Source organism: Mobula hypostoma, chromosome X1 (assembly GCF_963921235.1).
Source record: "Mobula hypostoma chromosome X1, sMobHyp1.1, whole genome shotgun sequence".
Classification (NCBI taxonomy): Eukaryota; Metazoa; Chordata; class Chondrichthyes; order Myliobatiformes; family Myliobatidae; genus Mobula; species Mobula hypostoma.
The window spans coordinates 58832692-58850711 of NC_086128.1; the positions used below are offsets into that span (position 1 = coordinate 58832692).

Below are 18020 nucleotides of genomic sequence, written 5' to 3' on the forward strand. Positions count from 1 at the left end.
CTGCAGACAGCCGCAACATTCATGGACTCAGGGTCCTGGACTATATTTTTTTGTATGACTATATTTTACTAATATCTTATGTGTGCTGTCTGTGACTGTTGGTACCGTGTTTTACACCTAGGCCCCAGACTAACACTGCTTTACTTGGTGGTATTCATGTATGGTTGAATGGGAAATAGAGAGCAAAATCAGTGAGGTAGTGTATAGTATATTGTCCATTCAGGAATCGATTGGCAGAGGGGAAGAAACTGTTGCTAAAACATTGAGTGTGTGTCTTTAGGCTCCTGTACCTCCTCCCTGATGGTACAATGAGAAGAGGGAGTTCCACTTGTGGGGACAGGGAGTTATAAGAATGGCAATCATGAGAGAAAGCTGCCCTTAGTAATCAAATGGCATCTTTGTGTGCCTTCTCAGGTGGGCGTACAAGTCAGACGGGGTCTTTGCAGACATTCTAGTCAAGATAAAATCCCTGAGCCAATGTCATGTAAGCAGACAGATGGCCAAGTATGACCTAGAGACGGACAAACCTGATTCATTTTGGGTCGCATTCAGGTTGTGATCAAAACAACACGTACAACAAATTAACTCTGAACCGATTTCACAAGGACTTTCAAGGACTTTGCAACTCATGTTCTCAGTATTATTCATTTACTTTTTTTTTATTCTTTGTTTTTTGTATTTGCAGTTTGTCTTTTGCACATTGGTTGTTTGTCAGTCTTTGTGTGTAGTTTTTTCCTTGATTCTGTTGTATTTCTTTGTTCTACTGTGAATGCCCACAAGAAACAAATCTCAGAGTTGTATATGGTGACATATATGTACTTTGATAGTAAATTTACTTTGAAGTTTATCTTTAAGATAGATCGTATGGCTTTATCATTGGATTTGGACCATGAAGACTGAGATAAAGTCATCTATATTCAGCTGTTACAGTTGACCAGAAATAACTTTGGACAATCTCACTCCAGGGGGATATGTCCCACTTTCAGAATTAATTTGTGCTAATTTCACATACTGAGTTTGAAGTTAGTTAAGGCAAGTAAAAGTGCAGCACTGGTGGGCAATGGAGTTGGTGTAGAACTCTCTTGGGTTTATTATGGGTGGTTTATTTATCTGACCCTTCATCACTCCCCCACCCACCCACCTACCCCCTCACCTGGTCTTACCTGTCACCTACCTGCTTGTACTCCTTCCTCCCAACCCCCCCCCCCATCTTCTTATTCTGGCTTCTGCCCCGTTGCTTTCTAATCCTGATGGAAGGTCTCAGCCCGAAATGTCAACTGTTTATTCTCCTCCATAGATGCTGCCTGACCTGCTGAGTTCCTGCGGCACTTTGTGGGTGTTGCCCTGGATTTCCAACGTTTGTAGAATCACTTGTGTTGGTGTGGAGTTACCTTAGACTGATCATAGTGGTGTTTTTCACCTAAGCCATAGTAGATACCAAAGGCTAGAATCCATCTGCTCTGGGGTCATTGTCCAGTCACCTGATAACACCGTAAGACATACAGTAGAAGCAGGATTAGGTCATTCGGCCCATCGAGTCTGCTTCGCTGATTTATCACCCTTCTTAACCCCATTCTCCTGCCTTCTCTCCATAACCTTTGACACCTTTACTAATCCAGAACCTATCAACCTCAGCTTCAAATATACCCAATGACTTGGTCTCCATAGCCGTCTGTGGCAATGAATTCCATAGATTCGCCACCCCCAGTTAAAGAAATTCCTCTTCATCTCTGTTCTTAAGGGACGTCCTTCTATTCTGAGGCTGTGACCCCGGTCATAAACTCCCCCACCATAGGAAACATCCTTCGCACATTCGCACTATCTCGGCAGGTTTCAATGAGATACCACCCCCCCACCCCAACTCATTCTTCTAAACTCCAGTGATTACAGGCCCAGAGTCATCAAATGCTCTTACATTAACCCTTTCACTTTTGGGATCATCCTCTGAACCAAGATACAGTGAAATTCTTGTCTGGCATACTATTTATACAGATCAAATCAATACACAGTGCAATGAGCTAGAATGAGATAAAACAATAATAATGGAGAATAAAGTATAAAAGCTATCAAAAAAGTGGAGTGCAGGTAGCGATAGAGTGCAAGATCATAACGAGGTAGATTGTGAGGCCAAGAATCCATCTTATTGTACAAGAGGTCCATTCCAGAGTCTGATAACAATGAATGTCCTTGAGCCTGGTGGTTTGTACGTTCAGACTTTTGTATCTTCTGCCCAGTGGAAGAGGGGAGAAGAGAAAATGTGCGGGGTGGATGGGGGCTTTGATTATGCTGGCTGTTTTACCGAAGCAGAGAGAAGTGCAGACAGAGCCCCTGGAGGGGAGGTTTGTTTCTGTGATGTGCTGAGCTGTGTCTACAACTCTAAAGAACATGGAACAGGACAACACAGGAACAGGCCTTTCGGCCCACAGTGTTGTGCTGAACCAATTAAATTAGTAATCAATTGGCCAACTAAACTAATCTCTTCTACCTACACAATGTCCATATCCCTCCACTTTCCTCACATCATGTGCCTATCTAAACATCCGTTAAAAGTCCCTAATGTGTTTCCTAAGCCGGCACTGCATTCCAGGCACCCAGCACTCTGTGTTTTAAAAAAAGACTTGCCCCTCTTACATCCTTTGAAATTACCCCCTCTCACCTGAGTGCATGCCCTCTGGTATTAGACATCTCAGCCCTGGGAAAAAAAATACTTTATGTCCACTTGATCTGTGCCTCACATAGTCTTGTCAACCTATATCAGATCTATAGAGCATAGTTTCTTGCGGTCACATGCAGAGCAGCTGCCAAACCAAGCTGTGGTGCATCGAGACCGAACTGGAGCCGAATGGTGTAATGAAGTCGGCAAACATCGCAGGTGAAGTAGTTGTTATGGAGTCAATGTGAGCTGACACTGATGAGATAACTGGAATATCTCCTTTTCTCCCCCCCGTCTTCATTTGTGGGCAAGAGGAATCTAACTTTTCATTCATGGCGACTCATGGTTCTTCTGTTGGATTCTGATGTTTTTAATCCACAGTTCTTTCAGAAGTCAGGAGAGGCACAATACTTATTGCTTCACAATCATTTTACTAAGCGCTGATAGAAGAAGGGAAAATTGAAACTGTTATTGATAGAGGTCTGCTAGGCAAAGAGACAGACAAAAGAACCAAGATGCAAGAAGGTGGTGCTCAGCGTGGAACCACAGAGATGATGGGAAAATTCCATTCAGATTTGTAAAGAGTTAACCAATGAGATAATTCTTAGTCAAATGATGGTTATTCATTGTGTCCAACAATGACAGAAATCCTGTGGGGGAGTTTTTAAAGTGGAAAAGCCGTTGCACTGGGGCAGTTCCACGCTCTCAGAAGTCTGGATCCACTGGTACGAACAAGCATTACAAACTGGGATCTTCCTTGGTTGCAGTGGATGACCATGATGTTGTCAGTGCCTTGTCATGCCCTTTGCTCTCCACGGAGCGTTACAGTGCCACCTTCCTGGCCGTTGGATCTCACTGTGGATCTCATCCGCACACTCCACTGGAACTGACTTTGCATGCTGGGACAGGCACGTCCCTATCTCAGCAGGGTATGAGGCCACTGACTACCCTCACCTGGTTTGGCACACCTGTTGAAGTGGTGTCCTGGAGTGTGGCCACTTAATTAAATGCCACAGAACAAAGAAGCTTGCAGAGATTTCCAGAATTATACTTTGTATAACGACTAGGCCTGGAGGTTATACAAACTATTATTCTGGAAAGCTCCCGAAGCTTCTTTGTTCCCAACCTGAGGTTCACAGACCCCTTGCTTAATGGTATTGATCCACGGCATAAAGGTTTGGGAACCCCTGCAATAGGGGAACACATTGAACTTGCATATACATACTGTTCTACTAGGAAGCATACTAGGTAGTTACTTGTATATAAGTAATATTATAAAATATCAGCAGATAATTAATTGTTAAACTGCAAAGAAAAAATCATTTACACAGCCTAATCTAAGAGATAAATGATCGGGTCCAATACTTCTTTCAACAGAGCCCGGAAGGTGAAAGAACACGACAGTGAATTCAACACAAAGGATTTTGCCTCAAAGGCCCAGGACATTTACATAAATGCGCATCAGTGCCTTGTGAAGTAAGTAACAATTCTGCGAGCTTTTCAAATGAAAATGTAAAATCAAGGTTTTGTATTTTCCTGCTACATCGGCGCAAGAAAATTTAGTAGTGGCGATCGATCGTATCATATCGATCGTGAGACTGTGGCAAGTGCACTTAAATGTGCCTGCCGATTGATTGCGCGGTTAATCTCCTACGACAGGAGAAACAGAGACCAGAAGCCACCTTTGTATAATTCCTGAAATTGAATTTAGACAGGCTGTTTATCTGAGGGAGAGAATCCAACCCCATCCTCTGAGGGTGGTATTTGTGCATAATACACATAGTATTGTGTATTTGGGCAGTGAATCCCAATAACAGATTATGCATTTACCCATGAGGTTTAACAGAACAGTGTCCTCAGCCGTACATTTGTTGGTGTGAAGGCCTTTTCAAGAGCTACTTTCAATTATGGTATTTTGAAGGTTGACTTTTCCCTCTTGTTACCTTCTGTACTCAAGAAGTAAATTAACTATTAAGAATATATGCTAATTGCCCAGTTTATTAAGTACCTAATAAAGTGGCCACTGAGTGTATGTTCATGGTCTTCTGCTGCTGTAGCCCATCCACTTCAAGGTGTGACATGTTGTGCATTCAGAGATACTCTTCTGCACATCACTGTGGTAACGCGTGGTTATTTGAGTTACTGTCACCTTCCTGTTAGATTGAACCAGTCTGACCATTCTCCTCTGACCTCTCTCATTAACAAGGCGTTTTCACTCACAGAACTGCTGCTCACTAGATGTTTTTTTACACCATTCTCTGTATACTCTAGAGACTGTTGTGTGTGAAAATCCCAGGAGATCAGCAGTTTCTGAGATACTCAAACCACCCCATCTTGCACCAACTATTATTCCACTGTGTAAAGTCACTTAGATCGCATTTGTCCCCATTCTGATGTTTGGTACCTGAACAACAACTGACCAGGCCTGCATGCTTTTATGCACTGAGTTGCTGCCATGTGGTTGGCTGATTAGATTGTTTTGCATTAACGAGCAGGTATACTTCATAAAGTGGCCACTAAGTGTCTCAACTGACTGTTTAACTGAGGGAATTACTATTTAAGGGTTGATATACTATCTTAGCTGGACTTAAAAGAAAAGTTAAGGTTGTTTTCCTTAGAGCAGAGGAGGTAAAGGGAGGCTATATATAAAACTCGTGAGTTTTCAGAAGTGAAATGTGGGCTTTGCACAAGTAGGTTAATCAATCATGGCACAGAATTAAAGAGACTCACAGGGGAACTAGCGGGGAATGTTTTTTATGTAGTGCATAATTTTGATATTTTGGAGCAGCAACGTAGTGTAGCGGTTAGCATAACGTTATTACAGCACCAGTGATCACAGGTCAGTCAGTGTTTAATTCCCTTCGCTGAGTTTGTACGTTCTCCCTATAACTGCATTACCAGGCTCCAGTTTCCCCTCACATTCCAAAGACGCAAGAGTTGTGATTTTTGAGTTGTGAGCATGCTATGTTGGTGCTGGAAGTGTGCAGGCTGCCCTCAGAACATCCTTGCTGATTGGATTTGACAGAAATGACACTGTACTGCCCTCGCTGAGGTATTGCAACTTCAACTAGACAGTCAGCCAAGCTCAATTCAAAACTGACATGAGAGTCAGGGTTAGCCTCCTCACTCCTGAGTTTTATTGCAGACTCAATGGCATGACATAGTGAATAAGGAGTGTAACTGAAAAACAACAAAATACAGCACAATTACCACGTTGTCCCATTCACACAAATAAGTACAGATAAGTTTTCTGCAGGTAAATATTATAAGATTTCAACAAGTAAATACTACAGGTTCTGTAAATAGTATGTGTAAACCATTAGCATCTAGGTTGGTGTCTAATAAACTCAAAAATAACATGCTATTTCAGCAAAATCTTATTAATACCTTTAGATTAACTTCTAAACAATATAACATCAGCTTTCAAGCTAAGGAAACAGCAGGATGGCTTTAGATAGAAACTTCTTTCGCTCCTGACATAAACTTCTGGCCTTCTACCAGCCAATGTGCTTTCTGACTTACTGCTTACCTGACTGCACGGGGAGTGACCTAATGCAGATCTGAAACTGCTCATTTGAAAATAAAAGCTGAATGCACTTAATCACATAGTAAAAACACAAACGAATTGCCTGAAAGGTGGAAAGTCACATTTCACTGCGTACTTCGATGATTTGGTGTATCTGTGACAAATAAAGCTAATCTAATCTATGAAGAAACTCTTCTCGGGCTTCCAGCTGGGTACAGGTATCAAGTATAACCAATGTTTCAATGACAAACTCTGCCATCTTCATGGGTCAAATATTTTAAAAGAAAGAATTTGCTGCGTTACAGGAAATGGGGTTGGGATGAACTAGATGGTTTAAGGAAGTCAACAGTCACATAATTGAGTTTATGGACATCCTGTACTTTAAGTTTTCATGATTTATGCTGTGATATATTGCAATGCAGTTAAAAATGTGGTGTGTTTGCTTTACAAACAAACATCCTTTATTTGTATTTCTTTAACAGTTTTGACAAAGTACAGCTTCATAAATTGGTAACAGAGCGGTGTTACCCGGTAAGTCCAGTTTCTCCTTTTGTGTCTGGACCTCAACAGCTTATGGATAAATAATACTACAAGTGGCCATTCCTGCCCTTTCACAGGGTGGGAGATATTTTAAAGGTATACAGTACGTCAGTCTTCAGGCACTGGGTAGCACTCTTGCATCTGAAGGCTTTGGGCCCAGGAAGACGAGAGACTTGATTGCAAAAATCTTGAGTACAATAATGTGTCGGTGTTATAGGGTCATAGAGCAATAGGGCATGTGTACACGTTCTTCATCCCAACTAGTCAATGCTGAGCATTGTGCCCACCCATCTAATTCCAATTTCTTGTGTTCAGTCCATATCCCAGACCCCTTGCTTAACGGTATTGGTCCATGGCATAAAAACGGTTGGGAGCCCCTGCTCTAAACTCTGCTCTTGCATGTACAGTACCTACCCAAGTGCTTCTTAAATGATACTATTGTGCCTGGCTGAACCACTTCCTCTGGCAGCTCATTCCATATACCCACTACTCTGTGTGAAAAAGTCGTCCTTTACGTCCTGCTTAAATATTTCCCCTCTTTGTCCTCTAGTTTTGGCTCTTTTGCTCTTGAGAAAAGACTGCTCCCATCCACCTTATTAAGGATCAGCTTTATTTGCCATATACATTGTTTACAGAGATGAACAATATTGTACGTGGCTATTCCTGTCCATTCACAGGGTGGGAGATATTTTAAGGGTATACAGAATGTCAGCCTTCAGTCACTGGATAGCACTCTCGCCTCTGATGACTTTGGGTTCAGAAACATGATAGACAAATCTAGACTCTAGTTCAAGTTTATTGTCATCTGACTGTACATGTATAGTACTGTGCAAAAGTCTTAGACACATATATATAACTAGGGTGACTAAGATTTTAGCACAGTACTGCAGTAATTTTATGTACTGTACTGCTGCCACAAAAAAAGCCAAGTTTCAAGAAGTATGTGAGTGATGATGAATGTGATTCTGATACGGGTCTGTATTGTGGACTGAAAGTGGAAGGGGGCAGGAAAAGGGGAATCATTGTTGGGAAAAGGGGAAGGGAGAGGGGAGGGAGCCGGAAGCACCAGAGAGACATTCTGTAATGATCTATAAACCAATTGTTTGGAATCAAATGACCTTGCCTGGTGTCTCAGGGCTGGGTGTGTCAGCACCAGCACCATTCCCCACTCCTGGCACTCCTTCTCTGCCACCTGTCCCACACCCCACCTGCGGCGCTCCAAACCTCGCCATTCCCAGCATCCTTTGGTCCCGCCAGGTTTACAAACTAGTTCTGTGCTCCACATTGACAATTACAGTTCTGTGCAAAAGTCTTAGGCACCCTAGCTATATATATGCGCCTAAAACTTTTGCACAATGTTGTATATAACCAAATGAAACACAGTGATCACAGTGCACCCACAAAACATATCACACACAGCACATAAAACAAAATATTACCACAAATAAGTCAATAAAATATGATTCATAATGCATGTAGTGTACAGCACAGGCAAACAGTATAGTAAACAGCTCACTGTCCTAGTGATGAGGCCTCGGTGATGGCAGGGTATATAATACAATCTATCTCTATATAATACAATTGGTGAATGTCATAGAGTCATGCGTAACCTCTCATTCTCCTACGTTCCAAGGAATAAAGATCTTGCTTGGCCAGCCTCTCCATATCGCTCAAACCCTCCAGTCCCTGCAACATCTGCATTAAAGAGATAATCCTCATAAATTAGATAACTATAATCTTCTCAGTAAGAGTACTGTTAAACAGTAGAACTTGTGTTCTCAGTGCTTATTATTTGCAGTTTGTTTTATTTTGCACATTGGCTGTATGTCAGTCTTTGTGTGTAGTTTTTCATTGATTCAATTGTATTTCTCTGTTCTACTGTGAATGAGGGTGGCAGGGTGCGGATATGTCTGTACCAAAGTTGCTCCTTCTCTCCCACTAGCCTGCAGGTCACCCTTGGGCAACATGAGCACCTGCTTAGTTCTGGTTACAAGACCTCTGACGCCAGGCAGACAATCTCGGAAGAGTATTGATAATGGCTGGGGTCACCCATCTTGTAAAGACACTGCCCAGAAGAAGGCGATGGCAAACCACTTCTGTAGAAAAATTTGTCAAAAACAATCATGTTCATGGAGACCATGATCACCCATGTCATACAACACAGCACATAATAAATGAACGAACAAACTGTGAATGCCTGTAAGAAAATGAATCTCAGGGTAGTATATGGTGACATATACGTACTTTGACAATAAATTTACTTTGAACTTTGTTAATCTGTGGTCCACAGACTTCCTCATCACTGATTTAAGAATATTTCTGGCAATGATATCCAGTATTGCTGCACTGAGAGATGCCATCCTTTGGGTGTGAGATTATTGAAAGCGCAATGCTTTCCTGCCGGATGTAAGACGAACCAAATCACCATGGCACTGTGATGCTAAGTGCCTGTGAAGCTGCAGCTGTGACACTACCCACCCTGCAAACTGCCTTTTCCAAAAGTTCCTTTCTGGAAGCACTGTAGGGTAAGCAAAGCAAAAATTTCCAAGCCACCTTATAGTTTCTTCCCCCAGGCAGTTAATCTGATCAACCATTCTTGTTATCTCCCCACCCCACCCCAACCTCCCCACCCAATTTCCCTTGGGATCAATAAAGTATATCTATCTATCTATCTATCTATCACTCCCCTCATCTATTACCTCAGTCACTGCACTGTAAACACTTTAAACCACTTTTTAAAAATTCTGTTTACGGTCATCAAGGGAATGGCGGCGTAAGGAAAAGGTCTCTCGACAAAAAAAGAAGGTAAACTGCCCCAAAATCGGATTTAGACAAATACTTAATATTGCATAACTATATTAATAAAAGGGGCAAGGATGATGTCTAAGAACAAGATTAAAAAGTCCGCTCCGAAGGTTGATAAACACAAAGAGACGCAGCAAGGCGACGGTCTAGCTCCCCCCCCCGGCAAGCCAGGACGGAGGTAATGAGGGGGAATCGGTGACTCTGTCTTTGATTCTCGGAGAGATTCGCGAGTTCCGACAAGATAACAGCAAACAGCTGGAAGATATTAAAGGAGAAATAGTAAAAACTAACTCGCGGATAGATGAAGCCGAAGCGAGGATTGTTGGAATTGAAGAGAAGCTACAACACACCGAGGAAGTGATAGCAGAAATGCTGAAGCTGCAAGAGCAGCTCCAGTGGAAGCTAATAGATCAAGAAGGCCGCTCAAGAAGGGAAAATGTGAGGATTTACGGAGTTCCCGAAGGAACCGAAGGTAAACCCGGGTTGATGATTCCCTTCGTGGAGAAGCTGCTTAGACAGAACCTTGATATACCAACCGCAAAAGACCTACAGATAGAAAGGGCTCACCGTGTGTTGGCACCACAGCCCCCGGCAGGCGCCCAGCCCAGATCGATTCTGGTCAGATTTCTCAGTTACAGAACGAAGGAAGAGGTGCTTAAACGGGCATGGCAAAATAAAGGCTTCATGTGGAACAACTGTAAAATCAGTTTAGACCACGACTACGCACCGGAGATTCTTGCCAGACGGAAGGAATATACGGAAACACGGAGAGTCCTGAAGGAAAACAACATCAGATTCCAGACCCTGTATCCAGCTCGGTTGAGAGTCTTTTACGACGAAGGGACAAAAACTTACGCTACGGTGGAGGAGGCAACGTCGGACCTGGCGGACCGGGGACTACCTATTGAAGTTATCACCCAACCGGAGTCACTACTGGAGAGGATTCGGCAGAAGTCGTGGCAGTCAGTGGGGCGAGGACGCTCTACACGAACCAGAGTGTCAAACTACAAGGAAAAGCTGCAAATATTCAGACGCGAATGTACAGAGAATACAGATTAATTAAGAGAAATGACTGAAAAGAGTAAATCGGACTTAAAGGTAAAATGAAAACTGGTAACTGAAAATAAACTAGGCGGAATAACTTGAATGATAGCAATTTGGTCGAGACATAAATAGGAGAAAATTCTCTATGATTATTCAAACTGCTGAAGGCCCTCTAACACAGGGTGAAGATAGAGGTTATCCCTCTGAACTGAGGCGGGTCGGTGCTCAGGCCTCACTGTGGGAAGTCGGGAAAAATTTTCAAATGTTACACGTTCAAAAATGTCTAGGATGTGGTTATATGTCTTGGTTTACTGTTGAAAGGAATTGCTTACTGTTTGGTTAGAAAAGGAGAGTGTTTTTTTTTCTACTAGAGAAAAATGCAAACTGAATTGGTAAAAATAATTTCCTATAATGTTAATGGGGTTTTGAATCCAATTAAAAGAAATAAGATTATGTCTAAATTGAAAAAAGAGAGGGCACAAATAGCTTTCCTCCAGGAAACACATATGAGCCAATCTGAACATGGAAAATTAAAAAGAATGGGCTTTAAGCATGTATTTTATTCATCATATAAATTGAGTCACAAAAGAGGGGTAGCTACTTTAATATCAAGTACTCTTAATTATGAACATATTTCAGAGACTAAAGACAAAGAAGGATGGTTTGTAAAAATCACAGGAAGAATAGAAGGTACAGAAATAACATTGCTGAATGTTTATGCTCCTCCAGGTTGTGAATGGTCATTTTATAGACACATCTTTGACCTAATGGTCAGTTCTCAAGGAGTAGTAATTTGTGGAGGGAATTTTAATATTAGATTAAATCCTGTATTAGATTCTTCAAGAACAGTTACTCAGAATAAACCTCTGACTCGGAAAATGAATTCATCGATGGAGGAGTTGGGAATTATAGAGGTGTGGAGGGAATTACACCCTACTAGTAAAGATTATACACATTACTCTTTCCCTCATTCAGCCTATTCAAGGATAGACTATTTCTTTATCTTTAATACAGATAGACTCAGGATAAAAAACTGTAATATTGCAACAATTGATCTGTCGGATCATAGCCCACTCTCTATGTCTCTAATCCTGGAAAGGAAAATGAGGAAAACACTATGGAGGCTAAACTCACATATACTCAATAACCCGAAAGTAATGGAGAGATTAAGGGGAGAAATCAAAGAATATCTAGACCTTAATGACACGGGAGAAACATCACCAGTGATCTTATGGGATACATTGAAAGCTGTACTGAAAGGGAAAATTATTTCCATTACCACTCACATGAAAAAAATCAATGCACAAAAATTAGCAGACCTTCAAGGAAAATTAAAATAACTTCAAGTTGTAGATAGCAACAAAAGTAATTCAAATCGAAAACAGGAAATAAGGAAATTGCAAAGTGAAATTGACGATATTTATACGTTGGAAAATCAAAGAAATTTTCTTTACCTGAGACAAAAGAATTATGAAGTAGGAGGTAAATCAGCTAGATTATTAGCATATAAATTACGAAAACAACAAGCAGACAATACAATTCATAAAATAAAGAATCCAAAGACAAAGCTTGTGGAGAGTACAATAGGGAAAATTCAAGAGAGTTTTGAAACATATTATCGACAGCTGTACTCCCAACCCCGGGCCCCCAGTGAGCCCTATATAGACAGTGTATTGAATTTTTTAGATCTACCTAAACTTACAGATTTACAAAATGAAAGTTTATTAGAACCAATAACTGTCAAAGAACTGAACGTGGCCATCTCTAGGTTAAAGGCTGGAAAGTCCCCGGGTTCTGATGGGTTTACCTCAGAGTGGTACAAGTCCCTGAAGACACAGTTAGCCCCATTACTACTTAACACCTTTAATTGGATCTTGCAGAGAGGAGAAACTCCACCTTCCTGGAGAGAAGCGATTATTTCAGTTATTCCTAAAGAGGGTAAAGATAAACTAGAATGTGGCAATTATCGGCCAATTAGTGTTCTTAATTTAGATTACAAACTATTTACATCTATATTAGCATGCAGATTGGAAAAGCTTTTACCTGGCCTAATCCACTTAGACCAGACTGGATTTATTCAACAAAGACAAACTCAGGACAACATAAGGAGAACTCTGCACATATTAGAACAGGTTAATAAGAACGAGACAGAGACAATGGTAGTAGGATTGGACGCTGAGAAAGCTTTTGATTCGGTTAGTTGGGCATTCCTATACAAAGTGTTAGGAAGATTCGGCTTTCAAGAAAAGTTTATTAAAGTAATTCAGACTCTATATGACAGCCCTACAGCCCGAATTAAGATAAATGGGGACCTCTCTGACTCCTTCATCTTAGAGAGAGGCACTAGACAGGGATGCCCAATTTCTCCTCTGCTTTTTGCGCTATATATTGAACCGCTTGCCCAACTAATAAGACAGAGCGAAATCGTAAAAGGTATCAAGGTGGCTGGGAGTGGCGTTATTCGCAGATGATGTTTTGGTCTATCTGAGTGAACCAGAAAAATCATTTATAGGATTGTTTACACTGTTGGATGACTTTGGGAAAATATCAGGTTATAAAATAAATGTAAAGAAAACGCAGGTTATGTCCCTAAATTATACACCATCCAAAAAATTGCAGGATACATACGATCTTAAGTGGGAAGCTAAATCATTAAAATATTTAGGAATAACCCTGCCGAAGGATCTTTCAACACTGTCACAGGTAAATTATGGGCCATTAATCTCAGAGATAAAAGCAGATATGCATAGATGGAATCTTATCCCCTTTTTAAGTTTAAATTCAAGGATAAATACTATAAAAATGAATATTCTTCCTCGGTTATTGTATCTTTTCCGTACTTTATCGGTGGAGGTGGATGATAATCAATTCAGGGAATGGGACAAATGGATTTCCTGCTTCATTTGGCAAGGAAAGAAACCTAGAATTCGATATAACACCTTACAGTTAGGGAAGGAAGGAGGAGGTATGGTTCTTCCTTGCCTGAGAAATTATTTTTATGCCTCACAGATAACCCCTCTGTTATATTGGTGTAATAGGGAATATAAGGCTAGATGGAAGGAAATAGAATTTGGATTAGTTGACAGTTTTCCTCTACAGGCCTCAATAGCTGACAAAGGATTGATGGCCCAGTTGGAAAAATTTAAAAACAGTTGGATAAATCTTACATTAAAAGTATGGCAGAAGGTGGTTAATTCATGTGGAATTAATAACATGTTAAAACTCTTTAGATGGTGTGCATATGATACCGAATTCCTTCCCAACAGAGGAGATAAAAGATTTGAGCTATGGATAAAGAAAGGTCTTACAACCTACCTCTCATTTATAGATAAAAGAGTATTACAAAGTTTCCAAATCTTGCAGGACAAACATGGCCTAGAACATAATGACTTTTTTAGGTACCTTCAAGTACGAAACTATGTTAACCAGAGTTGTAGATATACAGACCTATCAACAGTAGAATTAGAATTTTTCAAGATTCTGAATTCGGCTTGCAGTTCAATACCTAGTAAATCAGTTTCTCGATTATATAACGCACTCTCCCATGCTAAAAATGTAAATACACTGTATATTAAAGAGAAGTGGGAGAAAGAGGCGGGGTTGGTACTTTCAGAGGAGGCTTGGGGGAAAATCTGCAGCTTTCAATGGTCCTCGACTAATTCTTTGACTTGGAGAGAACATTGTTGGAAAAACATTATAAGATACTTCAAGACCCCATATCAGGAAAAATATAACGATACAAACGTGACGTGTTGGAGAAGGTGCGGCTCCAAGGAGGCAAATCATTTTCATACTTTCTGGGATTGCCCTAAATTAAGTATATATTGGGAAGGTATTCATAGAACATTAGTTAAGGTACTTAGGTCCCAGATACCTCTGAACTTTGAGACGCTCTATTTGGGGCACGTATTGTTTCTTGAACAGAAGGAAAATATAAAGTTGCTGCAGGCCCTCTTAGCGGCAAGTAAGAAATCAATCACTAGAAAGTGGCTAAATCCAATACCACCTACATTAGAAGATTGGCACGAAATTATCTTGGAAATATTTAAAATGGAAAAGTTGACTTACTCCCTGAGAATTCAAAAAGAAAAATTTTATCAAATCTGGAATAAATGGATTGAATATATAACCCCAATGCGAGCAGACTTTAGATGACTCTCCTAATGACTTATACTGCTCTTCTCGTCAACACAGTAATATTGCTAACGTAAGCACCCCTAGTCTAAATGTCTTTTTTTTTGTTTTCTTTTGGAAAATAGAGAATTAACACTAGTAAAGGGAAAGATTTGGGAAAGGGATAAAAAAAGGAAAAATTAAGTAAATAAGTACATAGGGATTGGATAATTATGTCTGCGGGCAGGAGCAAGCATGAACAAATTAGGATATAAACACCTACAATGGTTGTTACATAGGCTTACGTACAACATTTTGGACCAGTGGAAATGGTCCATAAGAGTTATATGGAAACTATTATTACCATTTTTCTTAACAACTAATACCATTACTTAGCCTAATAGATTAGAATTACCACAGTACATAATTATCTATTTAAGTGTCTAATTTCCTTTTATATCATCTCAATGTGTACTTAAGAATGTATAAATAATTATAGTTTTATACATATAAAAAATGGAAAAGGTTATATGTGTGTAAAAAGTACATGATATTTGTGAATTCCTTATCCAAATAAAAATAAAATTAAAAAAAATAAAAATTCTGTTTACATTGTAATTATATAATGGTATTTATGCACATTTTATTCCATATCTGTACTTAAACCTCTAACTTTGTTTTTATGTAATCCTTTATAATTGTTGAATGTTGTTGCTTTTGCTGCATGTTGTGCTGTGACCAACATACCAGAGCAAATTCCGAATACATGTAAATGTCTGTTCGTTCGTTATGTGTTGTGCCGTATGTGCCGTAAAGTGTGCGATCATGGTCTTTCCATGACCATGACTGTTCTTGGCAAATTTTTCTACAGAAGTGGTTTGCCATCGCCTTCTTCTGGGCAGTGTCTTTACAAGATGGGTGACCCCAGACATTATCAATACTCTTCAGAGATTGTCTGCCTGGTATCAGGCAGGGGTCGCATAACCAGGACTCGATATATGCGCCAGCTGCTCATACCTGTTTCCATGGCTTCTGTGACCTCAATCAGAGGTGGGGTGGGGTGGGGAGGGCCGGGGGGCGGGGAGCTAAGCAGGTGCTACACTTTACCCAAGTGTGACTTGCAGGTTAGCGGAGGGGAGGAGCGCCTTATACTGTACCTCCTTTGGAAGAGATGTATCTCCACCCCGCCACCTTATGTAGATGTACATCAATGGCGAATAAAGTTGATCCTTCCTTGATTCTTTGTTGTGCATATGACAATAAACTTTGACTTTCAGTGGACAGCAATAGAGTCATCCTCGCTGAAGTACATCCTTCAGCTAAAATAAATGATGAGATGTTCAAGCATTACCATGCTTCTGTTTGTTTGAGGTTGTTTTGTGCAAATTGATAGCTTTCCTTGCATTCAACAAGGATTCGCCCACCCCGCGCTGATGACCCATTATCAGCCCTCCTCCTCTTTTTGGACACCCTGCTCTGTTCTTCCACCCGCTCTGGATCTTTTCATCTCTTAACTGCTGAAAGTGTCCTGTTGAAGGGTCTCGGCCCGAAATGTCGACTGTTTATTGATCTCCATAGATGTTGCCTGACCTGCTAACTTCCCCCACCATTTTGTATGTGTTACTCTTTGTTCATTGTTGACTGACAGTGAAGCACTTCACTCACTACAACACTCATCACTGAACTGGACTCACTTTTAAGGACTCTACAACTCATGTTCTCAGTTTTATTTATTTATTTAAATGTATTTGCACAATCTTTTGCATATTTCTTGCTTGTAAGTCTTTGTAGTTTTTTAAAATTAATTTTATTGGATTTCTTCTACTGTGAATGCCTGCAAGAAAAGAAATCTCATGGTATTATATAGCTGCCGCTGTCTGTAAGGACTTTTTCTGTTCTCTCCATACCATGTGGGTTTCCTTCGGGTGCTCTCGTTTCTTCCCAGAGTCCAAAGTTGTACCGGTTGGTAGGTTAATTGGTCATTGTAAATCGTCCTGTGATTAGGCTGGGGTTAAATCGGGGGATTGCTGGGCGGCGCAGCTCGAAAGGCCAGAAAGGCCGACTCCGTGCTGTATCTCAATAATAAATAAATATGGTGACATATGTGTACTCTTTGATAATAAACTTACTTTGAAATTTGAACTTTTAAACTTTGAAACGCTTTTGGTTGTGCTGAGGTCATGAAAGGTGCTTTAAAAATGCAAAACATCTTTAACATACAAAATGGATCCTTCTTCCCATTGAGGAAAGCAGATTAATAGGAGTCTCTGGTCTTTCCATCAGGACATGGTGCGTGGCAACAGGTTCAAGACAATCCGCTGGAAGTTCCTGCACTCCCTGGAAGCACCGAAGCTTGTCCACATCCGATGTCCTGACATGGTCAGCAAGGGGAATTTATATGGCCAGGTCACCATCCGATTCCACACGCAGCAGGTATTTTAACAGCCTTCTTTACTGTAACTGATAGATGTAGAACATAGAACCACCCCTTAGAACTTGTGTAAGAAATTCCCATGGCATTATTCAAAGAGCAGGAGGACTATTCCTGATTATCCCAGACGGTAATTACTCTTCAACCAACAAACAGGTATGTGGTAGCTCAGAGTTCAAAGTAAGTTTATTATCAAAGTACATATATGTCACCATAAACAACCCTGAGATTCATTTCCTTGAGCATACTCAGAAAATCCAAGAACCATAATAGAAATAACGAAAGACCAGACTCAACAGGACGGACAAACAAAAATGTGCAAAGGACAAGAAACTTTGCAAATACAAAAGAGGAAGACAAATAATAAATAAATAAGCAATAAATATTGAGAACATGAGATGAAGAACGTCAGATGAAGAGTCCATTGGTTGTGGGAACATTTCAATGATGGGGCAAGTGAAGTTGAATGAAGTTATCCCTTTGGTTCAAGAGCCTGATCTCATCTTGGATGCAGTGTCTTTTAAAAAAAAATTGAAAACTAAGTGAAGAGATACCAAATGGAAGATATAGTGTAGTATCTTCCACAGAAAGCAGCATCCATCATCAGGGACACCCACCACCCAGGACATCCTCTCTTCTCACTGCTGCCATCAGAAAGAAGGTACAGGAGCCTCAGGACCCACACCACCAGGTTCAGGAACAGTTATTACCCCTCAACCATCAGGAAGGAGGTACAGGAGTCTCAGGTCCCACACCACCAGGTTCAGGAACAGTTATTACCCCTCAACCATCAGGAAGGAGGTACAGGAGCCTCAGGACCCACATCACCAGATTCAGGAACAGTTATTACCCCTCAACCATCAGGAAGGAGGTACAGGAGCCTCAGGACCCACACCACCAGGTTCAGG

At 40.7% G+C, this 18020-nt stretch overlaps 1 protein-coding gene across 1 annotated transcript in view; it reads left to right on the forward strand.

Moving 5' to 3' along the window:
• Positions 1–18020, forward strand: part of mrpl45 (mitochondrial ribosomal protein L45) — a 57930-nt gene that overhangs the window by 25895 nt on the left and 14015 nt on the right. Inside the window, exons 4-6 of the mRNA XM_063037087.1 lie at positions 4031–4129; positions 6662–6710; positions 16965–17114. Coding sequence (XP_062893157.1) covers positions 4031–4129; positions 6662–6710; positions 16965–17114 — 298 coding nt within the window. The remainder of the gene's footprint in view (positions 1–4030; positions 4130–6661; positions 6711–16964; positions 17115–18020) is intronic.